General features: G+C 38.2%; 1 protein-coding gene across 2 annotated transcripts in view; it reads right to left on the reverse strand.

Moving 5' to 3' along the window:
- Positions 1-11,050: 11,050 nt before the first annotated feature.
- Positions 11,051-19,053, reverse strand: part of Angpt1 (angiopoietin 1) — a 247,086-nt gene continuing 239,083 nt past the window's right edge. For both annotated transcript variants that reach the window (XM_028879305.2, XM_028879306.2), the window contains exon 9: positions 11,051-13,589. In XM_028879305.2, coding sequence (XP_028735138.1) covers positions 13,429-13,589 — 161 coding nt within the window. In that variant the 3' untranslated portion in view covers positions 11,051-13,428. The remainder of the gene's footprint in view (positions 13,590-19,053) is intronic.

Here is a 19,053-nt window from a genome sequence, read left to right on the forward strand (position 1 = left end):
AATATATTTAAATCTTAAGTGAATATTTATTTTTATTTAGCTGTAGGCTGTTGTTCATATTTAATGAGATTTATGTAAAATTACTTTAGGTCAGGTATGGCATTTTCTTTTAAAGATTTTGTGTAATAGAAGACATGTTTTAGGAAATGAACAGGATGTTTCTGCACATAAAGAATGATGTGATAGGACTTATAATCCAATTGTGAATTGATATGACATGTTAAACTGATAAGGGCATTTTATGATTGATCTTGTTCTTTATTTGGAAGACTGAATATAGCTGGAGTTTTCTCTCTGGTTCCCACCAAGTCCCAGCAGTCCGACAGCCTACTTATAAAATAAACACACAGACACTTATATTATTTATAAACTGTATGGCCATGGCAGGCTTCTTGTCAACTGTTCTTATATCTTAAATTAACCCATTTCTATCAATCTATAAGTTGCCACGTGGCTCGTGGCTTACCAGTACCTTACATCTCGCTTGTCATAGCGGCAGCTGGCAGTCTCTCTCTGCCTCAACCTTTTACTTCCCAGAAGTTTCTTCTCTGCTTGTCTCACATATATTTCCTGCCTGGATATTGGTTAATCAGCATTTTATTTATACAGAGCAATATCCAGAGCAACTGAAACTATTTTATCAAGGCTAGCTTGTAAGCTAGAAGGCATGAAATACTAAAGGCACCAAAATGACATTTCAGCATAGTTATTGATGATAAAATTTCTTCATGAATACAGGAAAAACACCACTGTCCTCTCTTCTCCTCTCCTCTCCGCTCTCCTCCCCTCCCCTCCTCTCCTCTCCCCTTCCCTCCTCTCCTCTCCTCCCTTCTGTTCCCCTCTCCTCTCTCCTCCCCTCCCCCTCTCTTCTCCTCCCTTCTGTTCCCCTCTCCTCTCCTCCCTTCTGCTCCCCTCTCCTCTCCCCTCCCCTCCCCGTCTCCTTCCCTCCCCTCCTCTCCTCTGCTCTCCTGTCTTCTCCTTTACTCTCATCTCCTCTCCTCCCCTCCCCTCCTCTCCTCTGCCCTTCCCTCCTCTCTTCTCCTCTCCTCCTCTCTCCTCCCTTCCTCTCTGTTCCCCTTCTCTCCCCTCCCTTCCTTTCCTCTTCTCTCATCTCTACACCTTCCCCTCTCACCTCTTCAGTCTCCCTTTCTCCTTACATCTTTCACTCCCCTCTTTATCCTCTCACTTCCCTCCTAATCACTTCATTCTCCTATATACCCCTCTTATTCCCTCCTCACTCCTTTCTCTCCCCCTTTCTTCTCTCATTCCCTGCACACCCCTCTCACATCCTCTGCACCATTATATCTCTTCTCAGACTTCCTTTTTTTCTTCTCTCCACTGTTTTTCCTTTCCTTCCCTGAGTGCTTCTTTGCCCTCTCCTCTTTTAGCCCAGGATTGAACCCAGAACTTTGCACATACTAGGAAATCCATCTACTACTAAGCTATGGTCCCCAGGCCACACTTTTATTTCTTTACTGGTAAAATGCATGTATCCTCTATGAGTTTGTGAGACCCTACATAAACTACAGCATTAAGTATTGTCACTGATACTGTGCTAGGGTGTGGATCTAGGATCTATGTTTCTGGATGCCTGTTTCTATAAAAAAAAAGAAACATATATGGCATGTGATGTAGAAGTTCAATTTTTCTAGTCTATACATTAAAAAGAGTAGGAAAGAGAACTGATGAAATGGATTAAAATAATATGTACTTAACCCTATATTCAAGAAACTAACGAAGTATAAAATTAATGAATATAAAAATGAATGAACATATCCTTTAAAAAAAATTACTTAACTTTCTACATGTAAACTACATTTTCTATCCCTTCTCCAGTTGGATCAACCATATTTTAAATGCCAAATGACTACATGTGACAGGAAAAATGAACAGGGTAAGGTGCAAGTCACAATGCTAGCTCAACTCCTAGCATCACTATTCAGTGTACAATACTGTCTTTAATCCTTTACCTATCTATCAGAATTATAATACAATTGGTTTGCATGCATGGTGGGCAGATTTCTATGAGGCTGCCCAATACTTCCTCTCTCCTGTTGAGCTCACCTTACCTAACATCAAAGTGAATGTGCTAAATTTTGTTCCTGTATCTGACCTCTGGACATAGATTTGAAGGGCCTATACAATTAAACCAAACTCATTAAGATAATCTGTCCAAAGAGTAGCCATGAGCTCATATCCAGCAAGAAAGTAGGACCTGAATTCTATGGCCCCAGGAAATGAATTCTACCAGCAGAGTGCTTGGAAGAGGACCCTGAGTTCCAAAACAGAACACAGTCTGATGAGACTGATTTCAGTTGTTTGAGACACTGAGCAGACAGCTCAATGCATTAACACAAAACAATGTGACAGTTTGAAATAAACATTTTGTTAAAATGTTTCTTCGAAGATATTGTTTTTATGTTGGGAAATAATATTATATCTGGAAATACTAAAAGCCAAATAAATGTTTACCACTGAAATAATAATGCTAAAACACAGTTTGAATTTGCATTAGTTTGAAGCCTGAGCTCTATACTTTAAAGGATTGAGTACGTTGTGGGTGGCAACAGTTATGGGCAGCAGAAATGCCTAGGAAGCAGGGACAGGCATGCCATAACTGCAGAGTGGAAGGACCAAAGACAGGCATGCCAGAGTAGAAGGACCAAAGTGAAGGAGTCATTGTCCTCGCCCTGGACTGATGTGTCTGCTACATTTTAAATTAGGGCACAATTAAATTAAGGGAACATTCTGTACAAATATCATGACTCTTTTAATACTTAAATATTCCCAGGCTACAAGTAAGGAAGCGACTTGTCACAAGGAAGGGTGGTATGGTAAGCTGTTATAACTCACATCCTTCCTGGGGAGTTTCTGATTCCCCAAGGCCATGCTCAAAACTGCCTCAGGAAGGGTCATTTCCCCCTCCCTTATACTGTGATTCAGAGTGGGCACAAATTCTTGTCTTAGTTATCTCTAGTGTGAATCTAGAGATGAATATATATGAGAAAACTTAATAAAGGGATGCATAATGGTGAGTGAAATAAAGATAATAGAATTCACAACTGATTTTGAGATGATTGCTTTAACACAGCACCTGTTTCCTCTATCTTCAAAGGGTCTGGTTCTCTGAGACCATTTTTATGGAGAGCCTTTCTTCTATGAGACAGGAATAGTCTCCACAATTGTCATGAATACACCCTGACAGAAGTAAAGTATGATATACCAAAGGGCAAGCAGCTTTTCTTGGTGAGGAAATGCCAATAAGGATTTTAAATAAGACAATGAATGGTGTATTAGTTAGTATTTTTTCAGAACATCAAATCATTTTATCATAGGACTATTTAATAAATACTTTATTATTTATACTTTATTCTATATTAATATGGTATTATATAATATTATTTATTATATATTTATATATTTATTATATATATTGCTATAAATAAGACAACATATTATTGTTAAAATACAAAAAAAAAAATTAGTAATTGGGGCTCAAAAAACAAAACCAAGCAACAAAACCAAACCTGGGAGAGCAGTTAGAATACAGCCACAATTCCCTTATCAGGGGGAAGAGGCAGGGTATTTATCTACAAAATGTCATTCATATGTTGAAGTGCATTTATTGAGATATTAACTATTTAGCACTCCAAGCTTGATCAGTACCAGGTATGCTATAAAGAAAGGAAGGAAGGAAGAGATTCAGGGGGCAGTTTTAGGTAAATGCCCCTACCATGTAGAGGGAAATGTCTGGGTCACCAAAGGTTTGCTCCTAGGTTAATCTTGACCCAGATTTTCTCAGAGATAGTGGATGGGATTTTCTAGTTTCTCTACGTGTACCAGGTAATTCTCCAAGTGGCTCACCCCTACCCCTACTGAATTGCAAAAGCAATTTCAGTCTAGCTGAAAACACAATGGGAACTTTTGTCTTTTTATAACAAGGGAAATTCCTGTATCTCCCCCTCTCTACCACCCCAAGAAATATCATCATGGTCCTGGATTTGATATTTTAGAGTCAAGGGGTTAAAAAAAAAGAGAGAGACTGAGTCGAGTCAAGGTCTCTGCTTGCCGACTAATCAGCACTTTCTTCATCATAAACATCCTCACTGTACAGTGGTTCTGCTATGCTAGCATCCAGGGCTCACTTATGGTTACTTTCCTTCATGTGAAAAAAAAAAAAACTACTTTAATTCTGAGGAAATGAAGTCCACATGATTCTCATTAGCACATAAATATTCTGATGTCCTTTTTACATGAACTCTTTGATGTTTAGGGGAAAACATGTGCCTTTATGATCTTTTCCTTAAAAGTTAGAAGGATTTTTTTTTGAAATATAAACTCTGGAGGGGGGTAGGGCTTGGCAGACCATTTTGAGATCTTGTTGTTTTATATATGTTTCACATGTTCATTCATTATTTTTTAACTGAGCATTATTTATCACCAAGTGTTTTGCAGGGACCTTTAACACACACACACACACACACACACACACACACACACACACACACACACACACAACCAAGAACAAGAACTCAAGTATTTTACTATCTACAACAGAAATGAACAGCACAGCAAATAATTGGGTATTTCAACACTTACCTGGGTTGAAGAAAAATTTTAGATACAATTCTGGGTTTTATTAACACAGAAGCTAAGCAAATTTGTCACTGGAACAACCAACTCACCTTTCAAGAGAACAAGGATATCAACAATTGAGCAGAGCAAAACTGGAAATTTTGTAATATAAGTGTCTTAGTGTTCAGGTGCTGTGAAGAGACACCATGACCAAGGAAATGCTTATAAAAGACACAACTTAATTTGAGGCTTGCTGAAGGTTTTAGGGGGTTAGTGCATGGTCACAACAGCAGGATGCAGCATGCATGACATTGGAGCAATAGTTGAGCTTTCCATCCTGATGTACAGCCATGCTTCCTAATTCTTTTGGAACCGTTCCACTACCTGGGATCAAGCATTCTAACACACAAAGAAGTCTATGGGGGCCATTCTCATTTAAAAACAAAACAAAACAAAAAACCACAATAAGCAAAAGTAAAATGTAGTAGGAGTACAGAAACAAGATGAGTCCAGGCATGCTTTATTATATATGCTTATTGTGCTTTTTTTAAAGATAATTTTAAAGATTTTTTTAAAGATAAATAAATTGAAGGTTTTTTGGCAGCTCAGTTCTCTCTTTCTTTCTTGGTATTTCAAACTTTTAATTTTTATTTTTCCATAGTGTTATGTGGTCAGTAATCTTTGATGTTAATATTCTAACCATTAAGAGGCACCATGAACCACCCCTAGAGAAGACAGTGATGTTAGTGTATAGTGTTCTATGTGTTCTACATGCTCTGTTGATGCATGTAGGTTTGTCCTCAGGTTTGTCCTCTTTCTTTAGTATTCTTATTCTTGGAGGCAGAACCAGACTCATAAATGACCACAGACTCATCAATGAAATCAGACTCATCTGTAGCAGGAATCTTAGAAGTTCTTATTAATAAAATCAAACCTGAGCCAGTTATTGGGGTGAATGCTGGAAGGTCAGAGAACCAGAACAAGCCACAGCTATCTCACTTCACCGGATCCTCAGCTGGTCTTGTTTCCTCAGACTGGAGGCCTCTGAGTCCTCATCCAGAATGGGTCTCAGCTGAACTGTGCTTCTCAAAACCTAAAAGCTTAACCAGCCAAATGCTTAACCAGCCAAATGCTTAACCAGGCCAAATGCTTCTAGTTTCTGGTCCTCATGCCTTATATACCTTTCTGCTTTCTACCACCACTCCCTGGGATTAAAGGCTTGCTTTCTGGGATTAAAGGTGTGATGAGTCACCATGCCTGCCTGTATCCTTGAACACATGGATTTCTGCCTCTGGAATGCTAGGATTAAAGGCGTGTGCTACCACTGCCTATCCTTTATGTTTAATATTGTGGCTGCTTTGTCTCTGACCCCAGATAAGTTTATTAGCATGCACAATATTTGGGGGAACACAATACCACACTCATCAATGACTACAGAGTAGACTTTAAGTGATCAAATATAAGAAGAGTTCATAGCTCTCACTTTCAGTCAAAGGTAGAAATAACCAAGTTTAAGTGAGGAAGGATGCAGAGATCTGATACTGCTTGTGTCTAGCATTCCAAGTTGTAAATGCAAAGGATAAGTCCTTGAAGGAAATTAAGAAGCATTACTCTACTGAACGCACAGATGACAAGAAAACTGAGCAGCCTCATTGCTTCAGGTCCAACCGCCCACTGCATTCTCTTAAGCCATGGATCTAACCAGGAGGAGAATCTGAATTATTCCTTTTTTTCTACAAAGGCTGAGAGACAGGTAGGAAAACATTGGAAGAAAAATGTAAAGATAACTGAGGTGGCTTTTTTGAAATTTAAGGAGGTAAGATGTCTTTTAACATGCAAATTCAAGGTAAAGCAAGTGCCAGTAGGGTGGCAGCAGCCAGCTGTTCCAAAAGTTCTAACTGAGGTAAATGGGGTTGGATCAAACAGTAGGTTTTCAATGTGGACGCTAAATGGAAAAACAGGAAGAAGCAGTTAATGCCTGACTTTGAAGCTTCTAAGTTCAGGTTAACACTCTTGACTGAGGCTGGCAACTTTAGGTCAACTTTAAGTCATTTGCCATTCTGAAAATGTCTGTCATTATTAAAAAAACAAAAAACAACAAAAACAAAAACCATCTTTCCTGCTTGTGTGTTCTAAATGGAACATCAGAGCCCAGATGATAGCACATCTGTTTGCAACATGGTGACTGAATATCTTCATCTCACTGTTGAGATCTTCAGTTTAGCAAGGAAGATGGCTTTCAAAGTATCAATGCCCATTGGCAATGTATCTGCCCACCTAATAGTTCTTAGGGAGAAGTACGATGAAACCATTACTGTCTTCATGCCTGCTAACACAGCTTATATTTGGCAGCCTGTAGGTCAAAAAGGAATTTTTGACTTCCAATCCATATTCTTTAAGGACTATATTCCCACAAGCCTACAATGATATGTCTAATATATTTAGGCCAAATAAATTGAAGATTGGGAAGGAGCCAACTGCCATGCTTAGTAAAAACATTTTTGGTTCAGGAAAGAAGGGGAATAAGGCAACACTAAGTGGAGTCTGGAGAAGTTCTTTCCAAGCCTCTGGGATATAAGTTTGGAGGGCTCAAGACTGTTGTACAGGAAGTGATTCCGGTGTGGTAGAAACTCAAACTAACCTAGAACTGGGAGTCAAGGCTGAGCACGTGGTTGAACTGCTGCAACCTCAAAACAAAAAAGAGAGGGTGGAGAGTTACTTCTAGATGAGCAAAGAAAGAGTCGTCCTAAGATAGAATCCATTCTTCCTGAAGACGGCTGTGGACCTCGTAGAAGTGACACCGAAGGATCTGCAGTTTTATCACCCCAGTTGATTTCAGAGGTTCCGAATGAAATTCTGATCTTGATAATCTATAATCAAACAGCATTACATGCTACAGAGAACACTCTTAGGAGAAGAAAAGTAAATTTATTCAAATATAGCACTGGCTTATTTTAAGCAACAGATATTCCACCTTCCAGCAAACACAATATTGATTAGTTGGCTTCCGTTAGCATTGCCATGAGAGCCTCCACCAACAGGATTATGACCCACTGAGGTCCCAGATGATTGTGAACACTCTTTAGCAATGAAGTATTAGTGAAGTTATATACACTGTTGTTTACAACAATATTGCTGTCTAATGTTATTTCAGATATACTTAATTATATAGTAGAGTATAAATGAAACATATGTACCCAGAAACAACAATAACAACAAAAAACTCCGTTGCTCATTTTACTGTGACATTCTCTTTATTGTGGTAATAAACCACCAGACTCACAATAACTCCAGGGCATACTCGGTAAGGAGTCTGAGATAATTAAGGTGGACTTCAAAGAGGAGAAAAGGTTTTATGGGTGTTCACATTTACAGACACAACTGTTATAAGCTGAATTACACACAGATGTCATAACGTCATGTAGTTACTTATATGACAGAATGAAGCTTTAAAGTTAAGTGGTGGTATTATTCATTTATTATTATTATTGTTGTTGTTATGATTATTATATTGACCTTCATTCTCGTTGTGTGTGTGTGTGTGTGTGTGTGTGTGTGTGTGTGTGTGTGTGTGTGTATGTATGTATGTATGTGTGCATTCAGGACATGACATGAATGTGGACGTCAAACTCTACCTTTTCCTCATACTGTGGGACTGGATCTCTGTTTTCCACTGTACATGCCAGGCTGCCCAGCTACCATGCCTCTCGAGAGACTCCTGAATCTGCCTCTCATCTTCTGGTGGTAGGTCTGAGATTATAGATACTTGTGCTACATACCTGGCTTTTACGTGTGTTTTAGAGATTCAAACCCAGCTCCTTCCATATGTGGAGCAGACACTTCACCCATTTATCTGTCTTCCCAACACTAAAGGGTTTTTATTTTACTTCATTTCATTTTTTTGTCATGAAAATCCATCCAAGCACATGGCATTTTGAAAGCTATCACTACTTCCTATTTATTATCTCCGTACTTCCCATTTCCTTCCACTCTCAACCACCTTCTTAGAAACTCAGTTTAACCTAAAGGTTCTCAAACATCAATGCCTTCAAGCCATTTGAGCATCTCATTAAATGTATTCAGTTCTGTAGGTTGAGACCCAAGATTTTGCATTTCTCTCAGGTTCCCAGTCAACCCTGCTACTCTGGAAATCAAGATGGATACCACTCTTGTCCTCGTGGCCATACTATTCCTGCCATGGGATCGGAAGCTGAAGCTCTACCTTTCTTAACACTGCTCTCAAAAATGACCAATGGCTTCTCGAACGATAAAACCAGTGGACACCGTGCAACTGTAGTACTGCCCTGTGTGGTAGCATCCCTAGTGCAATGTACTCAACAACATCTATGGCCCTGTTGCTCCCTGTCTTTCCTTCCATGCTTTCGTTTTCAGTCCTTTGCCTGCCTGCTCCTTAGGACTCCTCATGTTTCACTGAGTGTTTCATCAAGTTCTCTTTCACTCTGTATTCTCTTCTGAAAACAAGTGAGATGTAATAACTTGTTGAATTTCAGTTTTTCCTAGAAACCCCCTTATTAGGTTCTTTTCAATAAACCTGATGGCAGATGCTTAGCAAGTAATTGATAAAATAATGGTGAGAGGAAAAGGAAGAAAATGTTGACCTTGACTACATTAGAAGAGCCAAGCCAACAGTAAACTAGGAATCAGTGGAATTTTATACCCTAGGGCTGGTATTAAATAACAATAACAACAAACATACAAAGAACAACCATTACAGGGCTGGAGAGACAGCTCAGTGAGTAAAATGCTTGATATGTAACCATGAGGATCTGATTTTAGATTTCCTTGAGACCACATAAAAACAGGCGTGGGAGGTGGTAATAACAGCCTTTCTATCCTAAGCTGAGAAACTGAGGCAGGAGAATTCCTGGAAGCTTGCCATCGAGATAAGCTAGCATGTGCAAGAGTGAGTGAGAGACCCTGTCTCAAGTAAAGTGGGTGTGGAAAAACAGAAATCTAAGTCTTTTTCAGCTTTTGCCTGCACCATTCATAGATTTGTCAGTTTCTTCAAACAATTCAATTCTACTCAAGAAATAAAAGTTGTTTTTTTTTTTTTTTTTTTCAGGCACTGTGGAGAAATAAAAATAAGTAAAAGATACCTTTTTGATTGTAAGCTGAAGGTCTGCCTGTGTTATATAATGGGTTCAAGGCCAGTCTGAGTTGCTCAGTAAAACCTGTTCCCAATTTAAAAATGATGATGATGATGATGATAGTCATGGAATGTAGCTAGTCTAGGTACAGAATGCTTTTCTACTATATATAAGGCCCTGGGTTCAAACCCTTGCACTCAAACAATAAAAACTGGAAACAATCTCTTAAAATAAAGTAAAGGACTGTAATAGTCAGACAAGTTAAGAGAGGCCAATGGTATATATAGAAGTGGATGGTCACAATTAAGGAAGTGGATCTGAAAAGGCGGGAAGGTGAGGAGGAACTAAAAGAATGGAGGGAAAGGAAATCATTATCAGATTGTACTATGTGAGAAAAAAATCTATTTTCAACAGAAGAAAAAATAAATGGTAAGATGATTAAAAAAAAGGATTTCCTCAGAAAAAGGGTCAACAATCCCTAATATTTTGATGCAGTCTAGAGGGTTATTTTGCACATACGGACTGAATAAGAAGATCATCCTCAGAATGACAGTGGGTGCATGAGTGAGGACAGGTGTGCCCTGTATCAGTCAGCTGTTGATATTTAACAAAACACTCCAAATAATGTGTCATAAGATACCCACTTCATCCTTTTCTCACAGGTGATGTGTGCTATCTAGGGGATTACGTTGATCTGAGCCAAGTTCGGTTGACCTCAGCTGAGATGACTCAAGGATTTATAACTGTCCACAAGTCAGCTGGAAATGGTGGTCTAGGGTGGTCTCAGCTGGTAAAGTTGGCCTTGTCCTCTGTGGTCTCTAAATTCTCATTAGTCTGTCCTGGGAAGGGAGAAGCAGAAGAAAATCTGTCTTTCCAGCAATCAACATTGAAATTAGTGAAGGATTGAATGAATGTGGTGGTGATGGAGCAGGATGAAGAACAGAAGTATCAAATTACTCACTTTTAGATATGTATATAACTAGTAAGTCCACACAGAGAATGTAAGGCCTAGGGATGAGTTGTATTTCTTATATGTGCTTTCCTGTTCCCTTTTATGCCAAACTCAGATATTCAAATGAATTATCTTTTCCACACACACACAAAAGATCATCAATTGCTGCATGACAATACAGAAACCGATAATTGTCAGGGCAAACATAAAACCATAAAGTACAGATGTAGGATGAAGATCCAACATATCGGTCTACCATTCTAATGGATGACTTTCCTATTGCCTCCCATAATGAAATTTTTTCAAGTATTGAGGTTTTAGTCCATCTGGTAATTTTTACAGTGATTCCATACTTGTATAGATTGTGAAGTTAAGTTTTATAAAATCTATAATTAAAACAAGATGAAGTTGCACACATTATTTTCAATTTTATTTAAAACAAATAATGTTGTAACTGTTATGAAGAGATTTTCATAGAAACCACACAACTTTTATTGAAATAGAAATTGAAAGACAAAATTCTAGTATCTAATTATTTTATCCTGAAATAATTAAATGCAAAAGCTATGCAAGTCAAATTGCTACAGACATGTTGGCATTATACAATGTACACAATGGAGACACTAAACATTTATACTGCTTTATTATAAATAATTGGAAACAATATCTCATTTCTCAAATCCAAATAGAAAAACAGTAAATACTGTGCTTTTTTCTCATTATTTCACTTTATTTTTGTAATATGGATTGAAAAACAGTATACCTAATCCAAGACTGGTTTTAAAACATCTGTGGGAACAACAAGAACAAACAGAACCACAAAAATATTCTTTTTCCTTCACCTAAATGAAAACAAGGATTTTAGAGCGAGAGGCTTAAGAGAGCTCTGAGGGAGTCACTAATGTTAGAAAAACTCTGTAATTCCTGAACATACCACTTGTAAGGCAAAAACAGTATTTCATACAGACATATAAATATAAGAAAGACTTGATGGTAAACACTGAAAAACCTTTTTCTTAAAACCATGAATAGCTTTATTCTCCCTGATGGAGGAAAGCCAGTAAGGCATTATGGATGCAATTACCAAGACTGGTATTTTGAAATTTGTATTTCACAGAAAATCTTTCTTTTCTGAGAAAGCAGAACTGCTGTGTATTTTAGTTTTCTCATTTCATAGTAAATCATGTTGGATTACATTTTTTTCTAATGTAACCTTGACCATTTGTAGACAAAGAGCACTTCTTGAAAGAATACTGCAGTAACATCAAGTTGTCACAAAAACATGTGTCCAAAACTACAATAGATTTTGCCATAAACATAAAGACATCTTAACTAAGGCACTTATAGCAGCTAACAATCAGAAGTTTCCTAGTCAAATGACAGTGATGTTTTTATATCTCTCATATATAAGGAGTTATGCCAATTTTCTCCACTAATATTATTTTACAAGATACAAATTTCTTGAAGAAACAGAGCCTGAAGGAGATAAAAATAATGCGAAGAGTTATATATTTAATCAAGTAGTATAGTAAATGTCTTTGAACACTCATATTTATACTCATCAGTTGAAGACAACATTATATATTCCAGATTAAACAGGTATTGAGTTTAACATGGAAGAGTCTAATGTGCTATGTACAACAATATTTAAAATTCTTCCATTCTTTTTAGACTTCAAAGTGTAACTTTTGTAAAGAACTGGAGCAGGATGCTTTTTGTAAGTACACTGCAGTTAATTAACAAAAAAATTAAATTAGCACAAAATATCTGGATGAAGAATTAAAGACCTTTTAAAACATTTTAAAAATAATGATGCCATAGATATGCAAATACATGTCAGAAGATCTGTACAATGGGCTGTCCAACTGAAGTACTCCACATACTGCTTTCCTATATACCATCAAGGAGACCATTGACTGCATGCATGCTGCTTTAGAAACCGGATAATAAAGTTTACATTTTTATATATACTCAGGCTCTAAACATATTTGCATATCAGCAAATCAATTTTCAATGTAAATGAATACTGTAGCATGAGAGTAATTTTTACCTGCTGTATCCATTCTTGGTATATTTTAACTCTTCTGAAAATGGTATCCCCCAAACTCAGAGACCTTGGGCACCTTCCTACCTCTCACTATTACCCTCCATGTACTGCGTTGTAGCATGACTTTCAAGGACGGCATTTACACTTGAACGCGGGAAAACTGAAATCAACTAGTAAGTATGATACTTGAAAAGGGCTTCTGAAGCCAACTAACTTTTAGCCAATTCAGAGGACAAGGCTGTTCTTTGTGTCACATTTGTGCGGTGACATCTATGTTATGTGTTAGCAAGATTTCCTAGAATGACACCACTTCACCACTGCAATCTGTCGTCAACAGATCGGGCAGGCCTGCTCTATTATTTTTTTTTCATGTATGTTCTTTGCTGTTTATTCTTCATTTGGTTTTACATGAAACAAGCTGCATTTATCATCAGGGTGTTATAGGTTCAAAATATGATCCAGTAGCACTTTGAAGTGCAGCGAGCTGAGCAGTTTCCTCCCTTTTTAAAGCATGACAGTGAGTGGCGTTCTCTGGAAACGATTCACTAGAACCCAGTGACCCAAGTGGAGACTTTCTGGAACTCAGAAGGCTCTAAATCCATAGTCAAGAACCTTGGTGACATCACAGAACCACTTGCTGCTGGAAGGGAGACAATGCTGTTTGCTTCTGAAGCTTCCAAAAAAAACTTCTCCTCAGGGAGCATCCCCAGAGTTCTTTGCAGATTCCTAATCCTGGCATGGTGCTTTCAAAAATCCAAGGGCCGGATCATCATGGTTGTGGAACGTAAGGAGTAACTGGGTCCTTTGAAATAGTGCCACTTTATCCCATTCAGTTTTCCGTGATTTTGTCCTGCAGTGTAGAACATCCCATTTAGATTGGAGGGGCCGCAGGCATCAAACCACCAACCTGAAAAATGTGCCAATGGGAGGGAAAATAAGAAACAGAAGTGAGTCAGGCTTAACATTGGAAAGAGACTGGCTTGATTGATGAGGTATTGCTCACATTTTTTCTGATTCTTTGCAAACAGGAAGCACTAAAACAGTACCATCCCAGCAGAAGCGACGCAAATGATGCTTTTTGAACAAGTGCAAGTAATCGGAATGAAGGAAACTCATGCAAACCAACTTTCAGTGTGAAGGGTTGGGACTACAATTCCCACTGTAATTATGCAGAGCCTCTAAGCTTGGATTTTAAGATAAAGTCAGGCCTGGATACAAATTCAGAATTGCATCTTACATCTGTAACTAAGAACAGAACAATTATCAGCGTATTAGTGATGTAAGATGCTTAGACAGCTGTCACTTAAAAGGTAAGAAAAGTATTTTCTATTAACTTAATGATTTTGTTAAGAATTTATCCTAAAATTAGCTGGATACTCTAGTGCCTATGAAGTTCAAATTGTATCTAGCCTGTTTATAATTTATATTAACATGCAAGTTTTTCCAATAGTGGCCATATAGCTCATATTTAGCAATATCTCATCTATGATTGTTCAAATTGTTTTTAAATGTAGTGGAAGGAAAACAAAACGAAAAATGATGTGGCAGCCCAGTGCTTACACAGGATGTTAGAATAACTGAACAAGCTAGCTCTATTTTCTTGATGAACTAAAGTTTTAGACATCTCTGATAAATCATAGTTCTTTTCTCCTGAAGTAACACTATTGAAGTCTGTAGGGAGAGATTTATGCCAGAGACATTCTAGAATATTTTTATTTGGATACACTTGACCTCTATTTGATTGCAGAGCTGTACCTAAGGGACTAATTGCTAAAGAAAGAGAAAGCTGTCCAGCTGCTGTCCGACAGGAACATGAGCATTGTCTTGCAGAAACCTTAGAAAAAGTTAGATGAAGTAACATTAGTTCCCCCTGCTTTCAACTTTAGAAGGTGAGTGCAGCTGGGGTATGTTTATAAAGTCACACCAGGGGCATAACAAGCTGCATTAGTCACCCATCCATATGAGCAGCAGTAAGGTATGTCTGATGGATTATGAGAGGTCCTGTATCCCATGTTGCATGCACACAGCGTGAATGTTAACATGGTCCAAACACGAGGGACAAGGAAGCTCTTGTTTGGCACAAAAGGAAGAACTGTATGATTCTATCTTTCCTTCCTTAAAATCATTTCCCCAACATTTTGTCAGTATTGTAGTAAATACACATGATTTATATTGCAGAAGATATTCTAATTTTAAGGAGTTGATCTACCCAGAAGATTCCCTTTAAGGGACCAAGCTGAAACTCTGAAATTAAATTCCACCTTACTGCTTCTGTGTTTTAACTTCTGTCCTTCCTGTGTAATCCCTGGGACTCTTCTGTCACCTTACTCAATCACTCAGTCTTGTCATCATCCCTCCCTGTCTCTGAAGTAAGCAAAGGCTCTTACTCATTAAGGAAAGTAGTGAAGAGTCAAAGAATCATCCCTTGAGCTACAACCAGGGACCGATGCTAAAATGTAAATTCTACCTGGTTTATAGAAAGTCACAACAGTTCTGGGGATAAAAGTGTGGAAACAGACCACAGCCTAGCTGTAAAGGAAGACACTAAAGGCTGCAGTTATGGGGGTACTTTGGTTGAGCTCAGGAAAGAGATAGGATACAGGTATCCTGTGATAAAATAAGGCAAATCTGTCCTGTGTACTTTATCTAATTGGTGAAACAAGTGATCGTGATGAAGATGGCATTTTGGAAACAGTCCCAGAATACTATCACTGAGAGAAATAGTCACCGGAGACTCAGCAGATTCCAGAATGAAATAACCCAGGCTTTTGTTCATTACCCTAAGGGCAAATACTTAATACATCACCCAGTTGGGCTTGCTAAGCAAAAGGCATGGAGAGGCTACAGGCTTCTCATTCACTGGCTATGTAGACTAGTTTTCTTTATGAAGTGATTTAGTTCACTACAAAGATGTTGTAAGGGATGCACTTGTATAAAATATTTGGTCCTATTGTATTTAGCTCCCTGCTTCATTCAAATGTTGTTATGCAATATTTAACACAACAGCCATGATCCTTGACTTCACAGAAACTATATGCACATTGAGAAGCATAAACAGAAAGAAACAGGTTATTACTGGTCACAATCAGGAGCACCATAAAGAAAATAGGAGCTAAGAAGGAAAAAACTTTTCCTTTTTTGGAAGAAACTGATGTTTCATGAGGTCTGAAGAAAGAGAAGCAGGCAACTAGGTGAATAAGAGTAGGGACCCCTACAGCTGCTGCAAATGCCAGTAGGAAGATGGAGGGGCCCAGTACAAGGGTTTAAAGACAAACAGAACCTAACTGTGGCTGGCACACAGTAAACAAAGAGACTTCTAGGAAATGAAGGTTAAGAATGGCCTCAGAAAGCTGAACAATCACTGTGGAAACATTTATAATTTAGCCAGACTACTTGTCTATCATCAAGTGAACAAGTACAATATTCTCTAGCAATGGGAACTTGTATGTAACCAAAGGAAACAGATCTGTCAGCTTAAATGTTTAGTCAAAATGTGAAGAGCCTGTATTTCTATATTGTCTGCCAAAGCCATTCTGAGCATATTAACCAGCATGATGAGCAAGAAAATCGAGTCTAGAATCAATTTCACACATACTCATCCATGGACAGACACAGAGGATGAAGGGTCAACCAAAGCAACATTTCTGACTTCAGGGCATTTGTATTGATAAAAATTGTCCAAAATTAGGAGATAGCTATTAAAACTATAGAATGGAAATAAAGAGGCTAGAGACTCTAATTGGCCAAGAAGCTCCAAAAAGTATTCATTTATCCTTTACATTGAATCCAGGAACATGAATTAGTGGCCAGAAAGCTATTCTAAATACAGTGTGTGCCCGAGAAGAGCAGTAGGAGAATGTCTGCCAGCAGCTGGGATTGCTGAGTGCCAATGGGGAGGAGATTTGGGGAAAACAAGTGGAGAGAACACCGAATTGGTTACTATGTTTGGGAAACTCTCTGTGAACAGTGGAGAGCCAAGAGAGTGGCTGACTGGTAGATAGAAAACCTTTATGAACCTCATCAGTTAAAAACAAAGTAATCCTAAGCAAAAACAATAGTATTTGATATTTTCTGCTTAGTTAATGGTACCACTGACTATGTAAAGATACATTTGATATGGTCTCTTGTTTTGTTCTTCAAACAGCAAGACAAAAACTGTAATAGAGACTTCAATGCTCAGAGAGTTTAAAGAACTCTTCGAAAGTGGCATTCATAATACATGAACTATATTTGAGCAATTATATTGCAGCACAATTAGAACCAAATAATATGATTCACTGCTTTTGGAAGCCTGTACAATTCCATCTAGGTGCTTAATGCCATGTAGACATGCAGTGGTAAGGGTTAGAGTGGGAACAAAAAGAGCCAGATGGTCCATTGGGTCCTATGGTGCAGTAATAAAGATAAAGTCATAGGCGCCAATGTTTTGCTTTATTTTTTCAAGTAAGTCTATTAGAAAAATATAAACATGAAACTGACATTCCAATGAGTACAGTTCACTGTAATAATAGTATAAAACACTGTACCTATGCATCTAATATTGATTGTTTATTGATAGTCTTGATATGATAAGGAATACAGGCTTGAAGTATTGTTATCTTTAGGAGATCAGTGGCCACAGGTAGTAGAATTTATTAGGGAGCAATCAATGACAGTTAAGTTGATGAATTAACATGATAGAAAACAAAATGTAAATATTTCTCATGAATATTTCTGTTTCTTTATAAAATATTCTGAACTTCAATGTGGAGGAAGTTGTCATTTCTTTCGAGCAAGATTTTGGTATTTGCATTAAGGCCAAGTAAGCAACAGAGGCATTTCTTTTTGTCAAACATTTCTAATAGTTTCTTTTTCACTTTTTATCTTTTTACAAAAGTTGCTCATCATAGCCAGATCTTCTAAATGAATATATTCTGGTGGTATAAAGAGTAGTCAATGTAAGGTACACAAATGTCTAGCAGCTACAGGTTAAGTCACTGAAATAAGTAGCAACTGTGTAACATACAGTTATCCTGTATGAGGTTCTGCAGGAATACCTGCTGGGACAGGGCTGGGTTTGCATCTGGTGAGATGTGAGATGCTTGAATTGTAGCAATTAGGAATTAGAAACCATTAACTCTGTCCTTTGTTCTAGTCATTCGTTAGAGTAACAAATAGAAAATGCATTATAAAGTGAACTGGGAGGATGAGGAGATGGCTCCGCCAGTAAAGTGCCTGCCTGAAAACATGAAGACCTGATTTCAGATGCCCTGAACCCATGTGAAATGCAGGACTTAACCCCAGCGCTAGTGGAGTGGAGACAGCCAGATCCCTGAAGCTCATTGGCAAGCTAGCCTAGCCTAATCATGGTTCTCAGATTCATCGAGAGACTCCCTCAAAAGGTAAAAAGTGAACAACAAAGGACATTGACATTGACCTCTGGCCCACCCCACCCCCCACTCTCACAGCTCTCCCCCATCACACACACACACACACACACACACACACACACACACACACACACACACGCATGCACGCACGCACGCGCACGCGCGCGCGCGCACACACACGCTCATGCCTACGTGCACTAGTAGGCATATGCAGCACACATTGCCACATGCTCTGAGTGGTATACTGGGAAAGACACTTTAGGCTCAAAAGAACTCAGTGAGGCAAGTAGAGGCCAGAAGAAAGCAGCTTCCATTTGTCATTGCAAGAACTGACAGAATGTCTCAAATGTTTGAAGACTGGCAACTCTTCACATAGGCTTTGCCAAGTATTTTTTCATTATAACCTGTAACCTCGTGTATATTTTAATAAGAAATCTGAGACGCATGTTTCTAATTCATTTACACTTAACTCATTAAAAGTTAGTTTTGCAATAACTATCTCAGGCTTCCCAAGACTTTAAAATTATTTGAGCCTTTTATCTTTGAAGCAGAAAATTCACATTTTATCACTAATAAATGAAACTCTGCCCAGAAAATAGAAATTGGATTTTAAACTTTCTGCTCAGGAAGTTCAAATTTATTTGAAAGTCAGGAAATCTAACTCTCCCAGTCCTCTGATACTAAACAACACGTCTCTCATCACTTCTTTTTTTAAGGTAAAACATACAGTGAAGTGAAAAGATATATCTGTGGATTTCTTTCACTCATGTTAATGCACACAGTCTAATCATCAATATGCAGGAGAGTCTTCACAGAAAGTAAGACTTTCCTATTCCTCAGTGAGGATGGGGTAAGGCTGGGCCAAAGTTCTGGGTACCATTGTAACCACCAAGATGATAATGATGCAGAAGTCACTTGCTGTCTTTATGTGTAATTTACTTGACCCTCTGCATGGCCAGCTTCAAGGAACAGCTGCATGATTCCTGTGGATGGGAGGCAAAG

The sequence above is a fragment of the Peromyscus leucopus genome, chromosome 20 (assembly GCF_004664715.2).
Source record: "Peromyscus leucopus breed LL Stock chromosome 20, UCI_PerLeu_2.1, whole genome shotgun sequence".
Taxonomy (NCBI): Eukaryota; Metazoa; Chordata; class Mammalia; order Rodentia; family Cricetidae; genus Peromyscus; species Peromyscus leucopus.